This window comes from Phacochoerus africanus, chromosome 9 (genome assembly GCF_016906955.1).
Source record: "Phacochoerus africanus isolate WHEZ1 chromosome 9, ROS_Pafr_v1, whole genome shotgun sequence".
NCBI classification, from domain to species: Eukaryota; Metazoa; Chordata; class Mammalia; order Artiodactyla; family Suidae; genus Phacochoerus; species Phacochoerus africanus.
In genome coordinates this window covers 54,516,689-54,536,552 of record NC_062552.1, presented here as the reverse complement: position 1 = coordinate 54,536,552, position 19,864 = coordinate 54,516,689, and the positions used below count along the sequence as shown (strand labels likewise).

At 48.0% G+C, this 19,864-nt stretch overlaps 1 protein-coding gene across 1 annotated transcript in view; it reads right to left on the bottom strand.

Annotated features, from left to right (window-relative positions):
• Positions 1 to 6,067: 6,067 nt before the first annotated feature.
• Positions 6,068 to 19,864, bottom strand: part of BLM (BLM RecQ like helicase) — a 99,950-nt gene continuing 86,153 nt past the window's right edge. Inside the window, 5 exon segments of the mRNA XM_047796395.1 lie at positions 6,068 to 6,390; positions 10,964 to 11,165; positions 13,043 to 13,165; positions 16,796 to 16,988; positions 17,553 to 17,752. Coding sequence (XP_047652351.1) covers positions 6,213 to 6,390; positions 10,964 to 11,165; positions 13,043 to 13,165; positions 16,796 to 16,988; positions 17,553 to 17,752 — 896 coding nt within the window. The 3' untranslated portion in view covers positions 6,068 to 6,212.

Here is a 19,864-nt window from a genome sequence, read left to right as displayed (position 1 = left end):
CTTTCCCTCTAAACACACACACAGGTAAAGTGACAAATAAGATCTTTACATAAAATCTTTGGAGTTCCCGTTGTGGCGCAGTGGAAACGAATCCGACTAGGAACCATGAAGTTGTGGGTTCGATCCCTGGCCTCGCTTAGTGGGTTAAGGATCTGGCGTTGCCGTGAGCTGTGGTGTAGGTTGCAGGTACAGCTCGGATCTGGCGTTGCTGTGGCTGGGGTGTAGGCCAGCAGCTGTAGCTCTGATTTGCTCCCCTAGCCTGGGAAACTCACTATGCCTCAGGTACAGACCTAAAGAGAAAAAAAAAAAAAAAAACACCAAAAAACCTTTTTTTTTTTTTTTTTTAAATATTGTTCTGTAGCTTGCTTAAAAAGAAAAAGAGCAGCCATTTACTGCTGAGCACGCTGCGCCTCATGGCATGGCTCTCCCTGCAGCCCATGAGGGACCCGGGGTCCCAGGCTGGGCAGCCCGGTGGCAGGGATTTATAGCAAAACAGAAGGACTCTGCTGGGTTCCTCAAAAACATGCTGTGGATGACTTTCTAGGTCAATAAGCAGAGCATTCATCACATGCTCTTAAATATGAAAAATAAATTAGCACAGAGTTGGCTTTTTTATGTGTGTGTGTGGGGGTGGTATAGCCTTTGAGGAATTACTTGTAAGCAGCATGGCCAGGTCAGAGCACTGTCAGGTGCACACACATGCAGCCCCCCATATATTGCAGGAAAGCCTGGGCCCCTTAGGCCCACCTGGGGCCTGGACTGGGGCCACAAACTGACCCCTCAGGCCACAGAGCATCCTCCTGACTGGAAAGGGTAGGACCTGTTTTGGTATCACTGATGTGTCAAGGGTTTCCCTCTAGGACGTCTTCAGGGCACGTTGGCAGCCCCGGCCCTGCCGCATGTCCTCCCTTTGGCAGTGGTCTCTGTCTACTCCTGCCACCTGCTACCCTGAGAGCTGCTACTTCTCTTGCTGGATGAGCAAGAGCCTCCTGCCTGCTGGCGTCCAGCATCACCTGCTGCCACCCCTTTCTGATCCTGTGGTCAGAGCAGTTTTCCTAACACTCAATTTGGATCGTGTTTCTCTCCTGCTTCAGAGCTTTCCCTGGGGACAGGTCCCCGATCCTCAGCTAGGACCATCTCCACTGGCTTTCCCGCCTCCTGCAGCCCGTCCTTAACTCCCAGGCCAGGCTCTATCACCTCTCCAGCCCTTACCTCTGCTTCGCCTGGGTCTGTCTCCTCCTCTTGTTCTGAATTCCTACTCATTCCCTGAGGCTCCATGTTCACTTCTGAGCCCCCCAGGCAGGGAAGTGAACATGGGGAGGGGGGGTCCCGCAGCACCCTGATTCCCTGATGCCACTTCTCGTCTCCTTTTCCTGGGGTGACCATTTGCGGTTACTGTGACCTCGCTGAGGGCCAGGGCCATGCCTGAGTCTCTGTGTTTGCACCAGCAAAGGTTTACGGGACATCTGATCAGAAGGTGCCCACGACTGCCTCTAGAGGCAGGGCCAGCTGCTGCTTATCATGCGGATGAGAAGTTGAGGCTCAGAAAGGCTCACAAAGGTCACCCAGCGAATGCGAGGGGAGCTGGGCCGCTGGGTAGGGCGTAGGGCTCGCAGGTGACAAGTGGATGGTGGTCCCCATCGTGGTGTGCGCGTGCAGCCCACAGGCTTGAGGGAGGGGATGGCCTGCTCTCCAGCACTACTTGTCAAACCACAGCCACCGCAGCTGTTCAGGCTTCCGTCTTGAGGTTAACGGGAGTTCCCTGCACCCCCAGGTTGGGAGAGGCTCCAGGGCCCTTGCTGAGGAGAAGGCCTGGGGGCACTGCATGTGATCAGGACTCTTCTGACTGCGTGTCTCATATCTCAGACACGCCTTCTTCCAGGCTGGGGTTTCCTGAGAGCAGTCAAGGCTGCAGGGTCTGGCTGCCCAGTCGCCCCTCCCCATGGCAGTGCAACAGCTTCTGCCCCGGGACGGGGAGGCGAGGACCTGAGTGTTCTGCTCTGCCCCAGAGGCCTACTTGGTGAGCTCTGGCACCCTGAGTGGGCTGAGGGGTCATCCCAGCCACCGATGGTCACCAGTGGTCATGGGACCCTCCGTGGGATGGTGGAGCCATGCAGTTGAGCTGTGATGACACCCAAGCCTCATCCTCCACACTTAGGGGCAGTGGAGACACAGCCTCAAGCCTTCCTTCCTGCTTGGGAGCTGCCTCCCTCTCCAGGGTTCTGTGGACTCAAGTTCAATCTTCTGCCTACTCTCTTGTCCTGTCCTCGGCCCAGTAACCAGAACAGGGGCCCAGCAGCCCCCTCCAGCCTCGATGGGATTTTATTCCCTCCCTCCTTCCTCTCTGGCCAACAGGGAAGCTGTTCTAGAGGAGGGAAGAACAGAAGACTGAATGCTTTTTGCAAAGCAGGAGCTTTCTAAAGGCCAGGGTGGGAGTTCCAGCTGTGGTGCAGCAGAAGTGAATCTGAGTAGTATCTGTGAGGATGTGGGTTTGATCTCTGGCCTGGAGCAGTGAATTAAGGACCTAGCATCGCCGTGAGCTGTGGTGTATGTTGCAGATGCGGCTCGTGTAGGCAGGCAGCTGCAGGTCCTATTTGACCCCTAGCCCTGGAACTTCCAAATGCCAAGGTTGTGGTCCTAAAAAGCCAAAAAAAAAAAAAAAAAGGGCTAGGGTGCTTGGTGGTGCCCTGCATATCTGCAGAAACTGAGCTTTTGATGGGGCCTGACCCATAGCCTGGAGCACTAGTGGTGGGGGCCAGTCAGGGCTTGGGTGCCCTGAGCATGTCCCTCCAGCCTGCTTCTCTAAATAGTGTGAGGTCATGCAGGGAACGTGACTGCTGCCTCTAGGGAGAAGTGGCTGCTGGAGCCTCTTGGTACTCCACTCTGGCCTCTCCTAAGGGCCCCCCAGGCCATTGTCCCTCTACTGAGGCCTCTGCCAGTGTGGTAGCCCAGGGCTGGGTGAGGTTCACGCCGACTGCCAACCCAAGTAGCTGCTCAGAGCAGGAGAGCCAGGGAAAGGGCTCTGGGAGCCTCCTAAGCATAGCATACCCCCCTCCCACCCCGTGGGGATCAGAGCAGCTTAGAGTAGAAGGAAAAGCAGTTTCTTAGGAAAAGCAAGGGGCCTGGACCAGAGCCTCTGCTTCCTCTTCTGCAGAGAAACCACAGCTCAGCTGTGCTGGCTGATAATTCAGCAGCTTCTGTCCCTGGAGCCTGCTCCAGGGGCCTTGAGTTTTGAGCAGATGGCCCCTGGGGCTTTGGATGGAAAAAATGGGGCTGGGAGAGATTGGATTGTCCAGGGAAAGGGCTCAGACCTGGATTCCCTATAATTTACATCTAAACTGGAACACTTTCAAGAATGAAGAGGAGCGGTTTTAATTATCACACAGGGTAGCAGATGCAAACTGGGGCTCTTCAGGGCAAACCAAGAGTATGTTACCCTACTTACTACCTTTTCCTAGCTGTGTGCATTCGGGCAATTACATAACCTCTCTCAATTCTGGCTTCTGCATAAAAAAGGCTGATATCCTGTGCTTGCCTTCCAGGGCTGCTGGAGGGATTAAAGGAGTGAATTAAGTTATGTCAAAATGTCTGAACGGCCCTGGGCACAAAGTGGGCTCTCGGGGGTTTGTTCTCCAGTGAAGGCTGGAGAGTCAGATTACCATTTTCGCTGTGCCCTCCCGAGGGTTGGGGGCCAGGGTGAGCACCCTAGTTCCCCCCCTTAGGCCTTCTTGTACCTGGGGAGGATGGGCCAGTGAGGAGTCCTGAGCTGGAGCTCTTTTGTGGACGTGTCACTTCCCCACCTCCCCCAAGTGGTGTTTCTGTGCTTACGGAGGACTCCTATCAGCGCCTGGGATGGCTTTGCTACCACCATGCATCTTTGGCTGCCAGAGATCTCAGTCTGGGTTCCGGGAAAGTCTGTGAGCTTCTGATCTCCTGGCATAGCCCAGTGTGGACGCGGGCATGTTCTCGGAGGGTGGGGGTCCAGGAAGGTGGCTGGGGGCTGAACTGAAGGAGGTGGCCTGCATTTTCTGTGGCTGCTCCTGGGAATTGAGAAACTAAACAGAGCCTGCACCAACCCAGAATTTTTTAAGAGGTAAGTATGGGTCCTCTGCCATTTCCCTGGGCTAGTCCAAGTCTCTGGGCCTCTGGTTCCTGCAGGAAGGCCCTCTTCAGTGCATGGTGAGAAGACCTACTGGACCTGGTGGCATTTCTGCAGTGGCACAGGTTCGATACCCAGCCCAATGCAGTGGGTTAAGGATCTGGATCTGGTGTTGCTGGAGCTGTGGTGTAGGTCGCAGCTGCGGCTTGGATTCAATCCCTGGCCCGGTAACTTCCATATGCATGGGTGTGGCCAAAAAAAAAAAAAGGTGCAGGTGTGGGTGGTGCAGGCCCAGCTTGAGCTTGCCCTCTACCCACTACCCTCGGGTCCTCCCCACTGCCCAGGACCCTTCAGAGAGAGTAGGGCTTGCTGAGGGGACAGCTTTCTCCAGTGTCCAGGAAGAGGCTCGGTAAAGGGATGAATAAGTGAGGTCAGAGCCGGGAAGTGACACTATGTCTGTGGCATCAGCTCTGTGCGGAGGCTGCCCCCCCGCCCCTCCCCTGCCCAAAGCAGGAGCTGCTGCAGGTGGAAGGATGTGACCAGATGCCCTTGTGCACTGCCAACTCTCCAGGCAGACTTCATGCCTGGAGACCTCATCCCAGCAGCCCTGACGACTGGCTACTTTGTCCTCCACTTCCTCTCCTCACCCTGAGGATGCTGTTCTGGCCCCTGGAGTCAGGGCTTGCTGGAAGGCTGGTTTCTGAAAACATCAGCTCTGGAAGGTTCCTTGAGGTAATAGCACGCAGCCCTCGGCTGACTCCTGTCTGGCCAGGCTCCTTTAAACGAGGGGCCCAAAGCTCAAGGCGGTCAGTGGTTGGGGAGGGATGAGGTAGGGGTGTGGCTCCCAGGGCTTCCCCTTGGGGAGGGTGCAGGGTTTGCCTCAGCACTGAGTCCCAGACAGAGGCCACAAGGCTTCCTGTCGACTTGGTCTTCAATACATTTGGCCTCAGCTCCACCCTCCTGACAGAGGCCAAGGAGGGAAGTGGGACACCGAACAGGTGTCACTAACGGTATAGCTAAGAAAAGATGTTTGCAAAAATGAAGTACTGCAGGAGTTCCCGTTGTGGCTCAGTGGTTAGTGAATCCGACTAGGAACCATGAGGTTGTGGGTTTGATCCCTGGCCTTGCTCAGAGGGTTAAGGATCCGGTGTTGCCATGAGTTGTGGTGTAGGCCGATGGCTACAGCTCCAATTAGACCCCTAGCCTGGGAACCTCCATATGCTGCAGGAGCAGCCCTGGAAAAGGCAAGAAGACCAAAAAAAAAAAAAAAAAAAAGTACTGGAACTCTGAAAATGGTGCCAAAATCCCACTGGAAGACGGGACCAATGGGCCTATTCATGGAGGGTCTTGAGGTAAAAGTTGTCTTGATCCTCAAGGATGACGCTGGCATCTAATATGTTCTCAAGAGAAATGTCTGACTCTTGCATTCCTCTCCTGTTCACATCCTTTGTTCATTTTTCTAAGATGTCTTTTTCTTTCCTCCCCATGTCTTTTTTGTCTTTTCAGGGACCCGCTCACGGCACATGGAGACTCCCAGGTTAGGGGTCAAATTGGAGCTGCGGCTGCTGGCATACACCACAGCCACAGCAATGCCAGGGATCGAACCCACAATCTCACGGTTCCTAGTCAGATTCGTTCCCGCTGCACCGTGATGGGAACTTTTTACTTAATGATTTATAGGTACTCTTTGTATATCATGGATAGCAATCCTTTGTCATGTATTTCCCCCCTTTTCTCTGTCATTTATGTTGGAACTTAATGTCGTCTTCCATACGAAGTTTTACAGTTTCGTGCTGTCCTATGTGGTCTTTTCCTTTGGCTTCTGTGTTTCACGTTGTGCCTGGAATTTCTTTCACTGAGATGCTTCAGCTGCTGCTTTACATGTTCTGAGAAACAACAGCCACAATGCTTGCAGTGGCAGCAAATCATGCTTGCATTTCAAAAGAAAGCGTTTATTTTAAAAATAAGAACTGTCACCCCAAGCATTTATTTAAATATTAATAGATATGGGTAAAAATTACAAGTGGTAGAACAAAACTAACAGCTTTATGTTCACAGATGGTCAGACGCTGACAAACAAGAACTAAGATCTATGTATGTTGAGATTTGGTTGTTATGAAAATGCATACGAAGGCTTAAGAAACGGTCTATTTATAGGCTTTGGTGGAGCCATAATCCCCAATTTTCTACTGGCTCCTGATGCTGCTTGAGAACCAAGCAAAGCTGAACGGGATCCAAATACGTTGGAAGGTTTAGTTTTAGAAGATATCCTTCTGCTTGTGCCGGACCCCCTAAAATGTGCCAAAGAAAAGAATATTAAAATGTTAAATAAAATCAAACGTGAACAGTCTTTTTGCCTCTTAACCTGCAAATAGATGTATCAGCCACGGTCTTCCTTGGTTATACATGTCTGTGCATTTTCGACCTAGAAGGGCCCTGGGTGAGGTAAGTTTCCTTTGCCATTCAAGGAATAAAGGAAGGCTGCCCTTGACACAAATCTGTCATAAATTTGTATTCCTAAAATGTCAAGGATTCTGTGACTTGAGACTAACCCCCTGTGCCTTCTCTTCCATCTCACAGCTGATAACCAGACCCCTCCCTCCCACCCCTCCTTCCACACCCGCCATCTGAAAGCAAGTGAGAATTCCTGGTTTTAAGGCCCCAGTGCCTGGACAATAGGCTGTGGAATTACTCCCAGAGCAAGGGATCTCTGCAGGTGGGTGGAGATGTGGGGGGCAGAGTGAGCCTCCTCCTGGCCGGCCCCCACTTCGGGGAAGGCTGCAGATGTGGATCCCTGGGGGCCCCGGAGCAGCCCAGGGCTGGCAGATCTCCGTCAGGGCCTCGCTGCCAGTGGCTGGCTCGCTTGTCTAAGCTCCAAGATCTGCCTACTCTCACCTCCCACTCGCTGCCTTTAAGACCGTTGAGAAGTCCCTGCCACAGCCCATCACAAAGTCCTCCTGGCACCTCACTTCCCCCACTGATCTGAAGAAGATAACAGGTTTTTCTCCCCCACCTCAAATAAACTGTAAAAAAATTAAAAAAAAAAAAAAATCACAGGGCCAGCATGTTTACAAGACTAGCAAGGCAGCAGGCTCTGCAGAAGCCTTTCCCACCACCGCTCCGTAACCCAGCTGAATTCAGGCCCAGTGGCTGAATTCAGGCCCAGTGTTCGTTCTCCGGCACCAGGGCATGCAAATGGCCTCTTATCTGTGAATTTAGGGGCTGTAGGGTATCAGGGCCACGAATCTGCTGAAAACATTTTGGTGGGGCTGGATGCAAAGTGGTTTTTCAACATTTTTGAACTCTTGCTCGAGGGCAGTTTTACTGCAGAACTGGCAAAGATCTGCTAAACCAGCAGAGAAGCAGCCTTAAATTTCCCTATGCTGATTTCCTGCTGAGAAATTAAGCCCCGAGCGAAAACCTGCTGTTTATGTTGATTTACAGAATGAATCTGCCAACGGCAGCCTCCATTTCACCAGAGCCATCCATCTCCCTCCCACTCAGAGTCCAGAACACAACCGGTTCATTGTGCGTTTCTCTGAAGATGTCAAACTCGGAGGGTGGGGTGGAGAGTTGAGGACTCTGGCAAGGAGCCATGTGTATTCCGTGGCTGCGCAGAGCTTCTCGGGCAGGTGAGCAGCCTGGACATGTGGGAAACTACCTTGCAGGGTGGCTCAGTGGGCACGAGGAGAACACAGCACAGAACCAAAGAGGCTACTGCATGGCAAAGCAAAAGTTACACAACTTACTGCTTTTAGCCAGTAGGCATTAGAAAAGAAGCCCACTGTCAACACACGGGTTAATTAAAAACCAGCATCAAAACTGGTGCTTCGGACTTTCCGTGTGGCTTGCAGCATAACTATGAGGCATCGCTTCTACAGCAGCTGTGGCTCGACCCCTGGCTTGGTAACTTCCATACATACGCTGCAGAGAAAAAAACACAACAACTGGTACTGACTTTTGTTCAAGGGTGAGTTTTACTACTTACTAGATTAGGCTCTACGCCACAGGGGAAAGGGCCTCCCTCTTTATAAACAAAATTTGTGAAAACAATAAGGGAGCCAATGGCAGCGAACACAAAAACCTGGTTTGCTTGGTTCTACCATGTGACGAGAAGATCATGATGTTTTTTCAGGAAACTCCACGGACGATGCGCAGCAGTGGAAGTGCTCTGGGCAGCCTGGGTGAGCCAGGGTCTAGTCCCCACTGTGAGCCTGGGACCAGGCTGGGGACAGCCTCACACAAGTCTTCCCCAGGCCAGGTCTCGGCTTCCTTGTCATAAACCCCAGGGGGCTGGACCAGAGGCCTTTTAAGGTCTCCTAGGCTGCATGCACGCCTGAGGAAATGAGTATTTCCCCAAACAGGGGAATCAGTGAAGAAAATAAGAAAATGTCCCCATTGAAGAACATCTGCTGGTCCCTTGCACACAAAAAACCACAAAAGTTATTATTCACCTGTAAAAATGAATGAAATCTTGCCATTGTGACAACATGAACGGACCTCAAGGGCATTATGTTATGTGAAGTATGTCAGACAGAGAAAAACAAACACTGTATGATCTCTCCTGCATGTGGAATCTAAATACATATTATTTAAACCAAGTTCATAAATGCAGAGAATACAATGATAGTTGCAAAGGCAGGGGTAGGGTGGGGTGTAGTATAAGTGGGTGAAGCTTTTTTTTTGTTTATGTTTAAATAAAATAAAAAATAAAAACCGCAAAATTAAATGAATACTTACTAATGCCTTTAATCTCTGACCCCTGACAGAAGGATTAGCACACACAAGGTGTTTGTTTATGGACTGAATAAGAAAATGACAATTTGGTAACATTTGCCTTTCTTTTCCTCCCCCCATCCAATTTTTGGCTTTTATAACACAGAAGGAAAAGAGGTAGAAAAACTGCAAAAGAAAAACACAAGAGGAGTTCCCCCCGTGGCTCAGTAGTAACAAACCTGACTGGTACCCATGAGGATGCGGGTTCAATCCCTGGCCTCGCTCAGTGGGTTAAGGATCTGGTATTGCCATGAGCTGTGGTGTAGGTCACAGACGCAGCTCTGATTGGACCCCTAGCCTGGGAACCTCCATATGCCGTGGGTGCATCCCTAAAAAGCAAAAAAAACCCCAAAAACAAAACAAAAAAACCCACTAAAAAAACAAGAAAAGAAAAACACAAGAGCTTGCACAAGTTTACTGAGGACCTGTTTCCCCTTTTTTGCAATAAGCATTTCTGTAACAATTCGCAGACACGTGAGGCCAAACTCTCCAGACTAACAGGATGGTCTCCAGCCTGCCCAACCTTACCTTCAGGGCGAGGGCAGAGGATGTCCTTGTAGAAGACAGGAAAAAGGGGCTGTCAGAAACAGGGCAATTATGAAGAAACAAGAATGTTGCCCAGCTCATTTCCAGGATCTGACACTGCCACGCTGGTGAGCGGGGAGCACCCCAGAGCAGATGCGGCCCAGCCCAAGGGCCAGGCAGATGCGGGAAAGGGAAGATGGCACAGCTGGACTGACCTTTTGAGTTTTCTTTTGTGGCCTCTTCTCTGCTACCCTGCAAAGCTTGGGAGGCCGGCTCTCCCGGGGGTTACTGAATAGCAGGGAATGTGGAACGATAAAAGCAGTGCGGCAAATGCTGTTGAAATCATGAGTGATGAAATAAAACTCTTGCTTTATGTAGATGGTATATAATTTACAGCATTTTAAGGTGGAAAAGTCTCATAAGAGCAATTGTTGGGAAAAAAAAATTTTTTTCCCCCTAAGGTAAGGTCAAAGTTGGAGAAGTTTTTAAAAACCAGAAAACTTTAGTAATAATCAACTTCAGAGCAGGTATTTTATTTTATTTTCTCTCTCTCTTTTTTTTTTTTTGTCTTTTCTAGGGCTGCACCCGTGGCATATGGAAGCTCACAGGCTAGGGGTCGGAGCTACAGCTGCCCGCCTATGCCACAGTCACAGCAACACCAGATCCGAGCTGCGTCTGCAACCTACACCACAGCTCATGGAAACGCTGGATCCTTAACCCACTGAGCGAGGCCAGGGATCAAACCTGCAACCTCATGGTTCCTAGCCGGATTCGTTAACCACTGAGCCACAACGGGAACTCCCAGAGCAGGTATTTTATTTATTTATTTATTTATTTTATTTTATTTTTTGTCTTTTGTCTTTTTTTTTTGTTGTTGTTGTTGTTGCTATTTCTTGGGCCGCTCCCTCGGCATATGGAGGTTCCCAGGCCAGGGGTTGAATCGGAGCTGTAGCCACCGGCCTACGCCAGAGCCACAGCAACGCGGGATCCGAGCCGCGTCTGCAACCTACACCACAGCTCACGGCAACGCTGGATCGTTAACCCACTGAGCAAGGGCAGGGACCGAACCCGCAACCTCATGGTTCCTAGTCGGATTCGTTAACCACTGCGCCACGACGGGAACTCCCAGAGCAGGTATTTTAAAACTCTGAAACAAGTCAAACCTCAATCCTCACTTTACAAACTGGAGAGGCAACATTTAACAATGGCTTACTTTAACAAATGCTTCAGAGCAAACCAGAGCAGTCGTACTTTTGTTTTTTGCTTTTTAGGGCTGCACCTGCAGCATATGGAAGTTCACAGGCCAGGGGTCGAATCGGAGCTACAGCTGCCAGCCTATGCCACAGTCACAGCAATGCCAGATCCGAGCCTCGTCTGCAACTTACACCATATCTCACGGCCATGCTGGATCCTTAGCCCACTGAGTGAGGCCAGGGATTGAACCTGCGTCCTCATGGATGCTTGTCGGGTTTGTTTCTGCTGCGCCACCAGGGCAACTCCCAGTTGCACTTTTGAACTTCTCTCTCTTCTACTCTACGCTGCAGAAAAGGTGGCAGAACTTACCCTTTTGCCTTGGAACCACCGAAACTAGTTTTTCTCCTCTTAGACCTTTGGGAGGCTGGTATCCTTTTCCTTTTCCTTTCGTTTTTGGTTTTATTTGCAAAGTAGTGAGAAGATATGAGTGTTTCCTCATCCAACTCCTCGGGGGCGTTTCTTCCACTGCCTCTGCGGCTGGAGGGGCTTCTCCGTGGGGAACTGTCCTCAGCTAAAAAAGGAGAACGCAGACATTAAGTGACGCTGTGCTTGTCTAAGTGCTATCACAGCCTAGATGTGGATACAAAGCACAGGGCCACAGTTCAGCTGATGCCTAGCTGCCTCCCTGCTGAATCCTGCCATGTGGATTCAACAACTCCACCAGAAATCAATCCCCCCCCCACAAAGTCCCAAAGTGGTCAATGGCAATTTATTTTTGAAGAAAGGGGGTCAGAATTCATTAAGAAAATGTATGATGCTCTTTAACTTGACTAGAGATGTCAGGTTTATTAGCCCATAATCTGTGGCCTGCACCCCTGTTATTGTTTGGGCAGTTAATCCTGTTAGGCTCTTTGAAAAGTATAAAGTGCTAAATAAAAGGCAATTTTATTTGTCATTTTACACATGCTAAAAAAACTTACCCAGTATAATGAAAACATAACTATGTTCTGCATCTTATCTTTGAACGATAGTAAATGAGTGTCAGAAAATTCTAGATATTTTACTCTCTGCATAATAGTTGTGAACATTTCACATACCACTCAGGAAATGGGTCTGTACGAAAGCACACATTTGCAGAGAAGATGGTAATTTCCATAGGCATTCGCAACCTAAGGCGCCCCCAAAGCATGGACTCTTCCCATAAGTCAACAGGGATCAGGTTCATTTTCTGAAGATACTTCCTGGCTGGCCTGGTTCACCCTCAGGCCAGCCCCCGCCTGGGAGGAAAGGCACAGGGGGAAGCAGCACAGCTCGGTGAAGAGCTGTCATCCCAGCCATGGGATTTTGGGGAAATGAAAAGGCCTTACTCATTTTCACCTCTGAATGGCTGCTAAGAGGATAGCACAAAATAGGCGAATAGGAGTGTCTCTCTCTTGATTGGGGCTGTTTCTGCAGAGCAGCCCTGTCTTATGTGGGCAAAATGCCCTTCCACACAAGTTACTATACTAAACAAATGTATACAAATGACCCACCAAGAGGTCAACGTATTTGAAATAAGGCTTCTAGGAATAACTACTACACAGAGGAATTAACGAAAACTCTTGGGCATTTTGTCAATGGACAAAAACCCTAAAAACAAAAAACGACTGTGGGGAGAGAGAACCTGACATACAGCTCACTCATTTCTCATCCTCAGCCTTGAGAAGGACCTAGCAGTGCCAGCCCCACCACTGCGGTCCATTACCAAACAGTAAAACACTTCCTGTGGCTAGTCTGCATGGCAATACGCTGGAGGAAGGCCCAGGACTCCTGCACAAGACTTGTCCTATCTGCCGCAACGAAATCTTTCTTCGTCCTTGCATTCTCCCCGAGCCCATGCTTTCTGCAGCTCAGTGAGGAGTTGCCTAATTAGAGGTGCTGCATGACAAGTCTCGCGTGACCTTTGGGAAACCCGCTAATGATGCACTCACTTGGGCAGATTCTTTCAATGGCTAATCAGTTAGACTCTCCAGTGTTCCGATTACATGTCCGTTTTTCCAAAACATTTAAACTCCACTTCTGAACTTTATCTTTAGACACGCTTGTCAGATAACACGTTCCTCCCTCAGATAAGGAAACTGAAGCACAAAGAGGTTATTTGTGGCCTGCCAAGGATCACACAGTGAGATGGTGGCAGATCCCTGGGCGCTTGCCTTAACAGAACCAGCAGTTCCTGGGCCCAAGGGGCCTCCTTTGGGTCCTACTGGCAAGTTCAGTAACTTGCATGCCCTGGGGGCCTAAGCACCAGTGTCCTCTAAGAGGTCTACTCTGACAACTGGACGTCTGTGTGACAAGGCGTAGGAAAAGCATTAACACAACCCCGAAACCACATAATTCTAACCCAGTGAGACACATCGCTTCGCATTACAAGAGGCTTTCAGAAAACATGTATTTGGCTGCATACTGAACCTGGCAATGTCCACTCGGAGTATTTCTGTAATATTGGAATCACTTCTGCACCGTATTTTTCCAGTTTGTCTTCTGTAACACCATCAATTTGAAGCAAAACCTCAGGATCAGAAGATAAAGATTCTGTGCATGGGCATAAAATTAGAAATTTAAATTACTACCCATAGAAAACCCTCTGAATTTATGCTCATTCACCAATTCAGCACATGTTTGTAAAGTGCCAACTAACTGCAGAGCACTGGGTACATGGGCCAATTTTCTACAAGGCAGTTAGTGCCAACAGAGGCAGCAGACAGGCCCAGAGGGCAGACGCCCATCCTCCAATTCCAGCAGCAGAGGGGCATTAAGTCAGGACAGAGAATGGAGACGGCAAAGGCCGTGGGGGGCATGGGAGAGCGGGGGCCAGGGCGGTGTGCCTCGGTTTAACACGACTTTATCTGGCCCAGTGTTCTCACAACGAAGACTCGTCTAGCTGCAAAGATGATGATCCTTCTGTTTGCAGAAAACATCCACATCTGTATTTCCAGCTCCGACTTCTCCCCTGCACTCCAGAACGGCCATGGCTGAATTCTCCCTCCTCCCTCCAGCCCAACCCAAACCTGTCCTTCCTCCAGTCCTTCTGTGTGCTGACTTGAACAAGCAGGCTGTTAAGAGTCCTCGGCACAGGGAGTTCCCATTGTGGTACAGTGGAAACGAATCTGACCAGTATCCATGAGGATGCAGGTTTGATCCCTGGCCTTGCTCAGTGGGTTAAGGATCTGGCATTGCCATGAGCTGTGGTATAGGCTGAAGATGCGGCTTGGGTCTGGCATTGCTGTGCCTGTGGTGTAGGCTGGCAGCTGTAGCTCCAATTAGACCCCTAGCCTGGGAACCTCCATATGCCGCGCGAGGGTGCGGCCCTAAAAAGACAAAAAAAAAAAAAAAGTCTTCTGCACAGAGAAGGCACATCAGTCTTCAGCCTAGACAAGAGTGATATTTAAAAGATTACGCTGGCTGCTGTATGGAAAATGGACTGTGAGGGAGAGAGTGGAAGCCAGAGCCTGGTGGAGGCCATTGTAGGACCTAGGAAGGATTCAGAGAATTTGCCGGTAGCAGGGGAGATGGAGAGAAGAAAGATGCTGACAAATTTTGGAGGCTGGGTCTGGAGGATTTATTGATGTACTGGCTACGGGGAGTGAGGGAGTAAAACTTCCCTCGTATGTGACCTGAGCAAAGGGTAGATTTCCAATCTGTGCTTCTCACAGCATTTCTATGTTTAGAGGAAAAGAAGAGATCCAAGAGGCAGACCAGAAGGTTTATGGAGAGGGGTAGCAGAAGACAAAGTGTGGGGGGGGGGGGTGCTGCAAGCAGAAATGCAGATAGAATTTGGCCTTTATCGGGAGAGCTGCTGGGGTTTGAGCAGAGTATCTGGAAGATGAAAATGTATGTTATCTTCATATCTGGAGTTAAGGAGGCCAGTTACGAAACTACACTAACAGCCTAGGAACAAAACACTGGATTTCATTTGATTCTAAGATGGACACGTTTTTGCATTCCTGAGGTCAAGGTGTGTCTTACAAGTGCTGACGGCCAAATGGCAGTTGTCCTGAGGCTGTCACTGCCTGTACACGAGAGAACTTAGTCACAGATATTAGTGCTGCCAGCATGGAGACAGCGCCACTGCAGTGCTGGCTCCTGCATGTTGAGTTTAACCGCCACATGAAACGAAACGTCTTCAGATAGACTGGACTGTTTAGATTCTGCATATAAGTGATAAAAAAAAAAAAAATATTGGGGGGTTCCTGATGTGGCTCAGTGGAAGTGAATCTGACTAGTATCCATGAGGACTTGGGTTTGATCCCTGGCCTCGCTCAGTGGGTTTAGGATCCGGCATTGCTGTGAGCTGTGGTGTAGGTAACAGACATGGCTCGGATTCCCTGTTGCTGTGGCTGTGGTGTATAGGCCAGTGGCTACAGCTCTGATTCGACCCCTAGCTTGGCAACTTCCATATGCCATGGGTGTGGCATGGAATAACGGGGAATAAATTTGGCATTAATCAAGCAAGTATCTGTCTTGGAGGAAAGGACAATATCCAAGTTTCTTGCAAACAACAACCAAGTGGATTATAGGATCTAAAAAAAGAAGTATCAGAAGTAGATGAGGCTGTGTTACACTGGTGTTACGAGAGATGTGCACCCCTTCCGTGGAAGCTTCCTGTCATCATCAAGAAAACGCCGCCATCAAATCAGAATGGGTGACAGGGTTTTGATTAAAGTACTGGGGAAAATAGTACAGGCTAAAAAGGCTCATGTCCTGATGACATGAGGGAAAACAAAGACATGGACAACGGAGTCAAAACATGATTCAGAAGAGTCAGGCTTGGAATGTGACTCTTACAAATACCCAAATCAATTTATTTTGATTACATGCATGTTCCATATACGCACAGTTATATATGATAAAGATCTAAAAAGTAAAAAGCAATTCTTTCAATAAAAGCATTGTGTCAGTTTAATTAGCAGGATTTTTTCTCTCTTAGGAGTCCATGAAATAACAATGTGGTACCTGAGAGTTGATGAAGTACAGTAATGAACTATGGTGGCAGGAACGGGAATGGGAAAGAGAGAAGGTGATGATTAAGAGCTTCTGTGAAAGGAGTTCCCATCGTAGCTCAGTGGAAACGAATCTGACTAGCATCCATGAGGACACAAATTCGATCCCTGGCCTCGCTCAGCGGGTTAAGGATCTGGGGTTGCTGTGAGCCCTGGTGCAGGTCACAGACAAGGCTCAGATCCTGAATTGCTGTGGCTGTGGTGTAGGCCTGCAGCTCCAGCTCTGATTTGAACCCTAGCCTGGGAACCTCCATATGCCCTGGGTGCAGCCCTAAAAAGAAAAAAAAAGAGCTTTTGTGAAAGAAGAGCGTGGAAGGTAACGTACACTGATCAGTCAACTACGTGACCAGTTTATTTTCCAGGGACTTTGCTATTAGAGTTCTGGGTTGAGCTATCTGAAGCCTTGAAAATAAATAACTCAGATCGACAAGTACATATCACAAAATACTTAGACAGCAATGTGCTAGATCTGGATACACAAAAGCATAAAATACCATCTCTTTTTATAAGGAACTTAGCTCCCCATTACAAAGACATGTGCACACAACACAAACATCATAAGGCAGGCAAATAATGCACACAACATTGGAGTTCCCGTCGTGGCGCAGTGGTTAACGAATCCGACTAGGAACCATGAGGTTGAGGGTTCGGTCCCTGCCCTTGCTCAGTGGGTTAACGATCCGGCATTGCTGTGAGCTGTGGTGTAGGTTGCAGACGTGGCTCGGATCCAGCGTTGCTGTGGCTCTGGCGTAGGCCGGTGGCTAAAGCTCTGATTCAACCCCTAGCCTGGGAACCTCCATATGCCGCGGGAGCGGCCCAAGAAATAGCAACAACAACAACAACAAAAGACAAAAGACAAAAAAAAAATAATAATAATGCACACAACATCATCAGTGACATCTGGTGTTAGAGATGACAACTATCCATATCCTAACACGCAGTATTAGACAAAACATGGCTGGTCTAATGGCTGAATAACAAAGAATTGTATATATCTTAAAGAATGTATTTCATCTCAAGAATAACTTTGAATTATTTCTCTGAGCTTTCAATTCACAGATAAAAAAGACAGACATATTTACGCTCTTGAAAGGTTTCTTAGCAAGATGAACTTTTGGCCTGTTAATTTATGCCACAAAACGGAAGACTCACTCATACCAACCTGCAAGCTTCTTGAGAGTGGCGGTATTGAAGATGTTAAAGTAATGGACACCAAAAACTTTCCCCAGAGATTTGCAGACTTCTGTAAGTTCTCCAAGACATTTCTTAACCATCTCTTCCCTCTGAGATACCTTTGCCACTAAAGCCTTTTGTTTTTTCACACTGCTGGAATTTTCCGTTTCCATAAAGTCTACCTTTGTGAGAGAAAAAGAGAGCACAAGAATGGGTGCATGCACACTTGTATCTGAACAGAGTCTTTATTTAACATTTGCATTTTGGGGGTATTTGCTATTCTAAGTAGAGAGCGAGCCCCTTGGGAACAAGGGCTGTACATTCTTGTCTTCTATTTCCAGTGCCTAGCACAGAATAGCTCCCCCCCCCCCACTTTGGCTGTGCCAGATCCCCTACTCACTGAGCGAGGCCAGGGATCGAACCCACATCCTCATGATTCCTAGTCGGATTCGTTTCTGCTGCGCCATGATGGGGAATTCCCAGAAGAGCTTTTTGATAAATGTTCCCTTAATGAATAATGATTTATTGATATGATAACCTACTCAATTCATTTTGACAGATATTACTTGGGTTCAATTTTAATTTCTCTTTTCAAATTAAGAAGAATGGAGTATGTTCATCTGAGAATAGTCTATATAAATTAAGTATCCATAAGCTTTGGAAAAGATATCTTTAATCTAAAGTAATGTATATTTGTCCTCTCATTGTGAGATAATAAAATAAAACAAACATTTAAAATACCATACCTTTAAATGACCATTCAGTATAGCCTGGGCTTTATCTCCCAGCATTATATATGCAATTGGTTGATCATTGGCATTGATATATAAGTCTTCATCCAAAATCTTGTCAAGTATCAGCTTTTTAAAAAGTCTTTCAGCATTGTGTCGTGAATAAGCAGATCCCTTTCCAAATATCCCTGACTGAAGTTTTGCACTTTTACTCCCTGGTAAGAAAGTACAAGAAACTGGATTAGTAAATGTGGGTATATCATAACTCTAACAGAAAAGGCTAAAAAAGTCATTTATGGACAAGTCTGGATAAGTGGAATAGAGAATTTATTCTGCAGGAAAACCTATGACACAAATAGACACCAGAAAATGAGACTATCTGAGGAGAAATCTAAAATTTCTATAACTGTATAATACTTTTCCTCACCTTTTTGTAAGAGGCATTGACCAAAAACAGCAGCAAAATTAAGTTGATCCTAAAGATGTTGCATTTACAGCTTAGAAAATTATTATTATTATTTTTGCTTTTTTTTAGGGCAGCCTCTGTGGCATATGGAGGTTCCCAGGCTAGGGGTCGGATCAGAGCAACAGCTGCCAGCCTACACCACAGCCACAGCAACACAGGATCTGAGCCTTGTCTGCGACTCACACCACAGCTCTCTGCAATGCTGGATCCTTAACCCACTGATCGAGGCCAGGGATCGGACCCCAAACCTCATGGTTCCTAGTCAGTTTGTTTCCGCTGCACCACAAAGGGAACTCCCTAGCTTATAAAATTACATTAGAGCAAAAAAATCAAAGAAAAAGATTATATAAACTTTAATAGCTTCATATCACTGTGCTATATTAGGAAAGCTGCATTATTGATCTAGTTACAAAACATGCTGACAATTAATTTTATAAATATTATTTCTGGTCCTGTATGGAAATTGCTACTCCTTTACAATCAAAGTATTTAAGTCCATACTTTTGGTCACCCTCACAAATGAAACCTACACAAATTCCAAAACAAGAGCGTAACTCTACAAAGCTGTACAGTTCCCTCCTCCTCCTGCTGGCCGAGAGCCCTACCCTGGGCTGGATCCTTGGTTTTACATCCAAGCTGCTGTAATTACTGATGTTCTCATTGTAAACACAATTTTATTACAACGTTTTACTTAAGAAGGTTTTGACATTAATTATAATCAGAATTAACAGTTACTTCTCTAAAGCTTTAGCTCTTTTAAGAGTTCCAAATGATTACATTATGGTAAATTTCAGGTGGCTTCCAGTCACAGGTGCTGGATGACTCAAGTTTTTCCTCCTTTAAGTGATGTGTATTCCTGAGCCCCCAGGGAATTCCCAGGTATCATTCTTTTAATAACATATTTCATCTGCAACCCCTTGTTCCCCAGGTCCCCCAAAGAGTCAAAAGTAGGAGAAGCTAAGAATCAAGAAAGGGAAGGCCAACATTAAAAGCTGCTTTAGGGAGTTCCCATCATGGCGCAGTGGTTAACGAATCCGACTAGGAACCATGAGGTTGCGGGTTCGATCCCTGGCCTGGCTGAATGGGTTAAGGATCCGGCGTTGCCGTGAGCTGTGGTGTGGGATGCAGACACGGCTTGGATCTGGCGTTGCTGTGGCTGTGGCGTGGGCCAGTGGCTACAGCTCCGATTTGACCCCTAGCCTGGGAACCTCCATATGCCCTGGAAGCGGCCCTAGAAGAGGCCAAAAAAAAAAAAAAATCTGCTTTAGCCAGAGGAATGTGCAGATCCAGAAGAAACAGCTGAGAAACTGAGCAAGCTGTCTTCCTATTCCAATCTAGGCTATTGTTTTATAGATTTTTTTTTTTGTCTTTTTGCTATTTCTTGGGCCACTCCCGTGGCATATGGAGGTTCCCAGGCTAGGGGTCTAATCGGAGCTGTAGCCATTGGCCTACACCAGAGCCACAGCAACTCGGGATCCGAGCCGCGTCTGCAACCTACACCACAGCTCACGGCAACGCTGGATTGTTAACCCACTGAGCAAGAGCATGGACCGACCAAACCCGCAACCTCATGGTTCCTAGTCGGATTCATTAACCACTGTGCCATGACGGGGACTCCTAAATTTTTAATTAAAGTAATACACGTATGTGAGAAAAAATAAAATATAGTACAGGAGGGTTTATAATTAAAAGCAAGATTTCTCAGTTCCACCTTGCCCCTCTCCAGTCTTACTCCAAGGCAATCATATTTTTGGTTTGTTTTTTAGGGCAACACCCACAGCACTGTGGAGGTTCCCAGGCTAGGGGTTGAGTTAGAGCTGTAGCTGCTGGCCTACACCACAGCCACAGCAACTTGGGATCC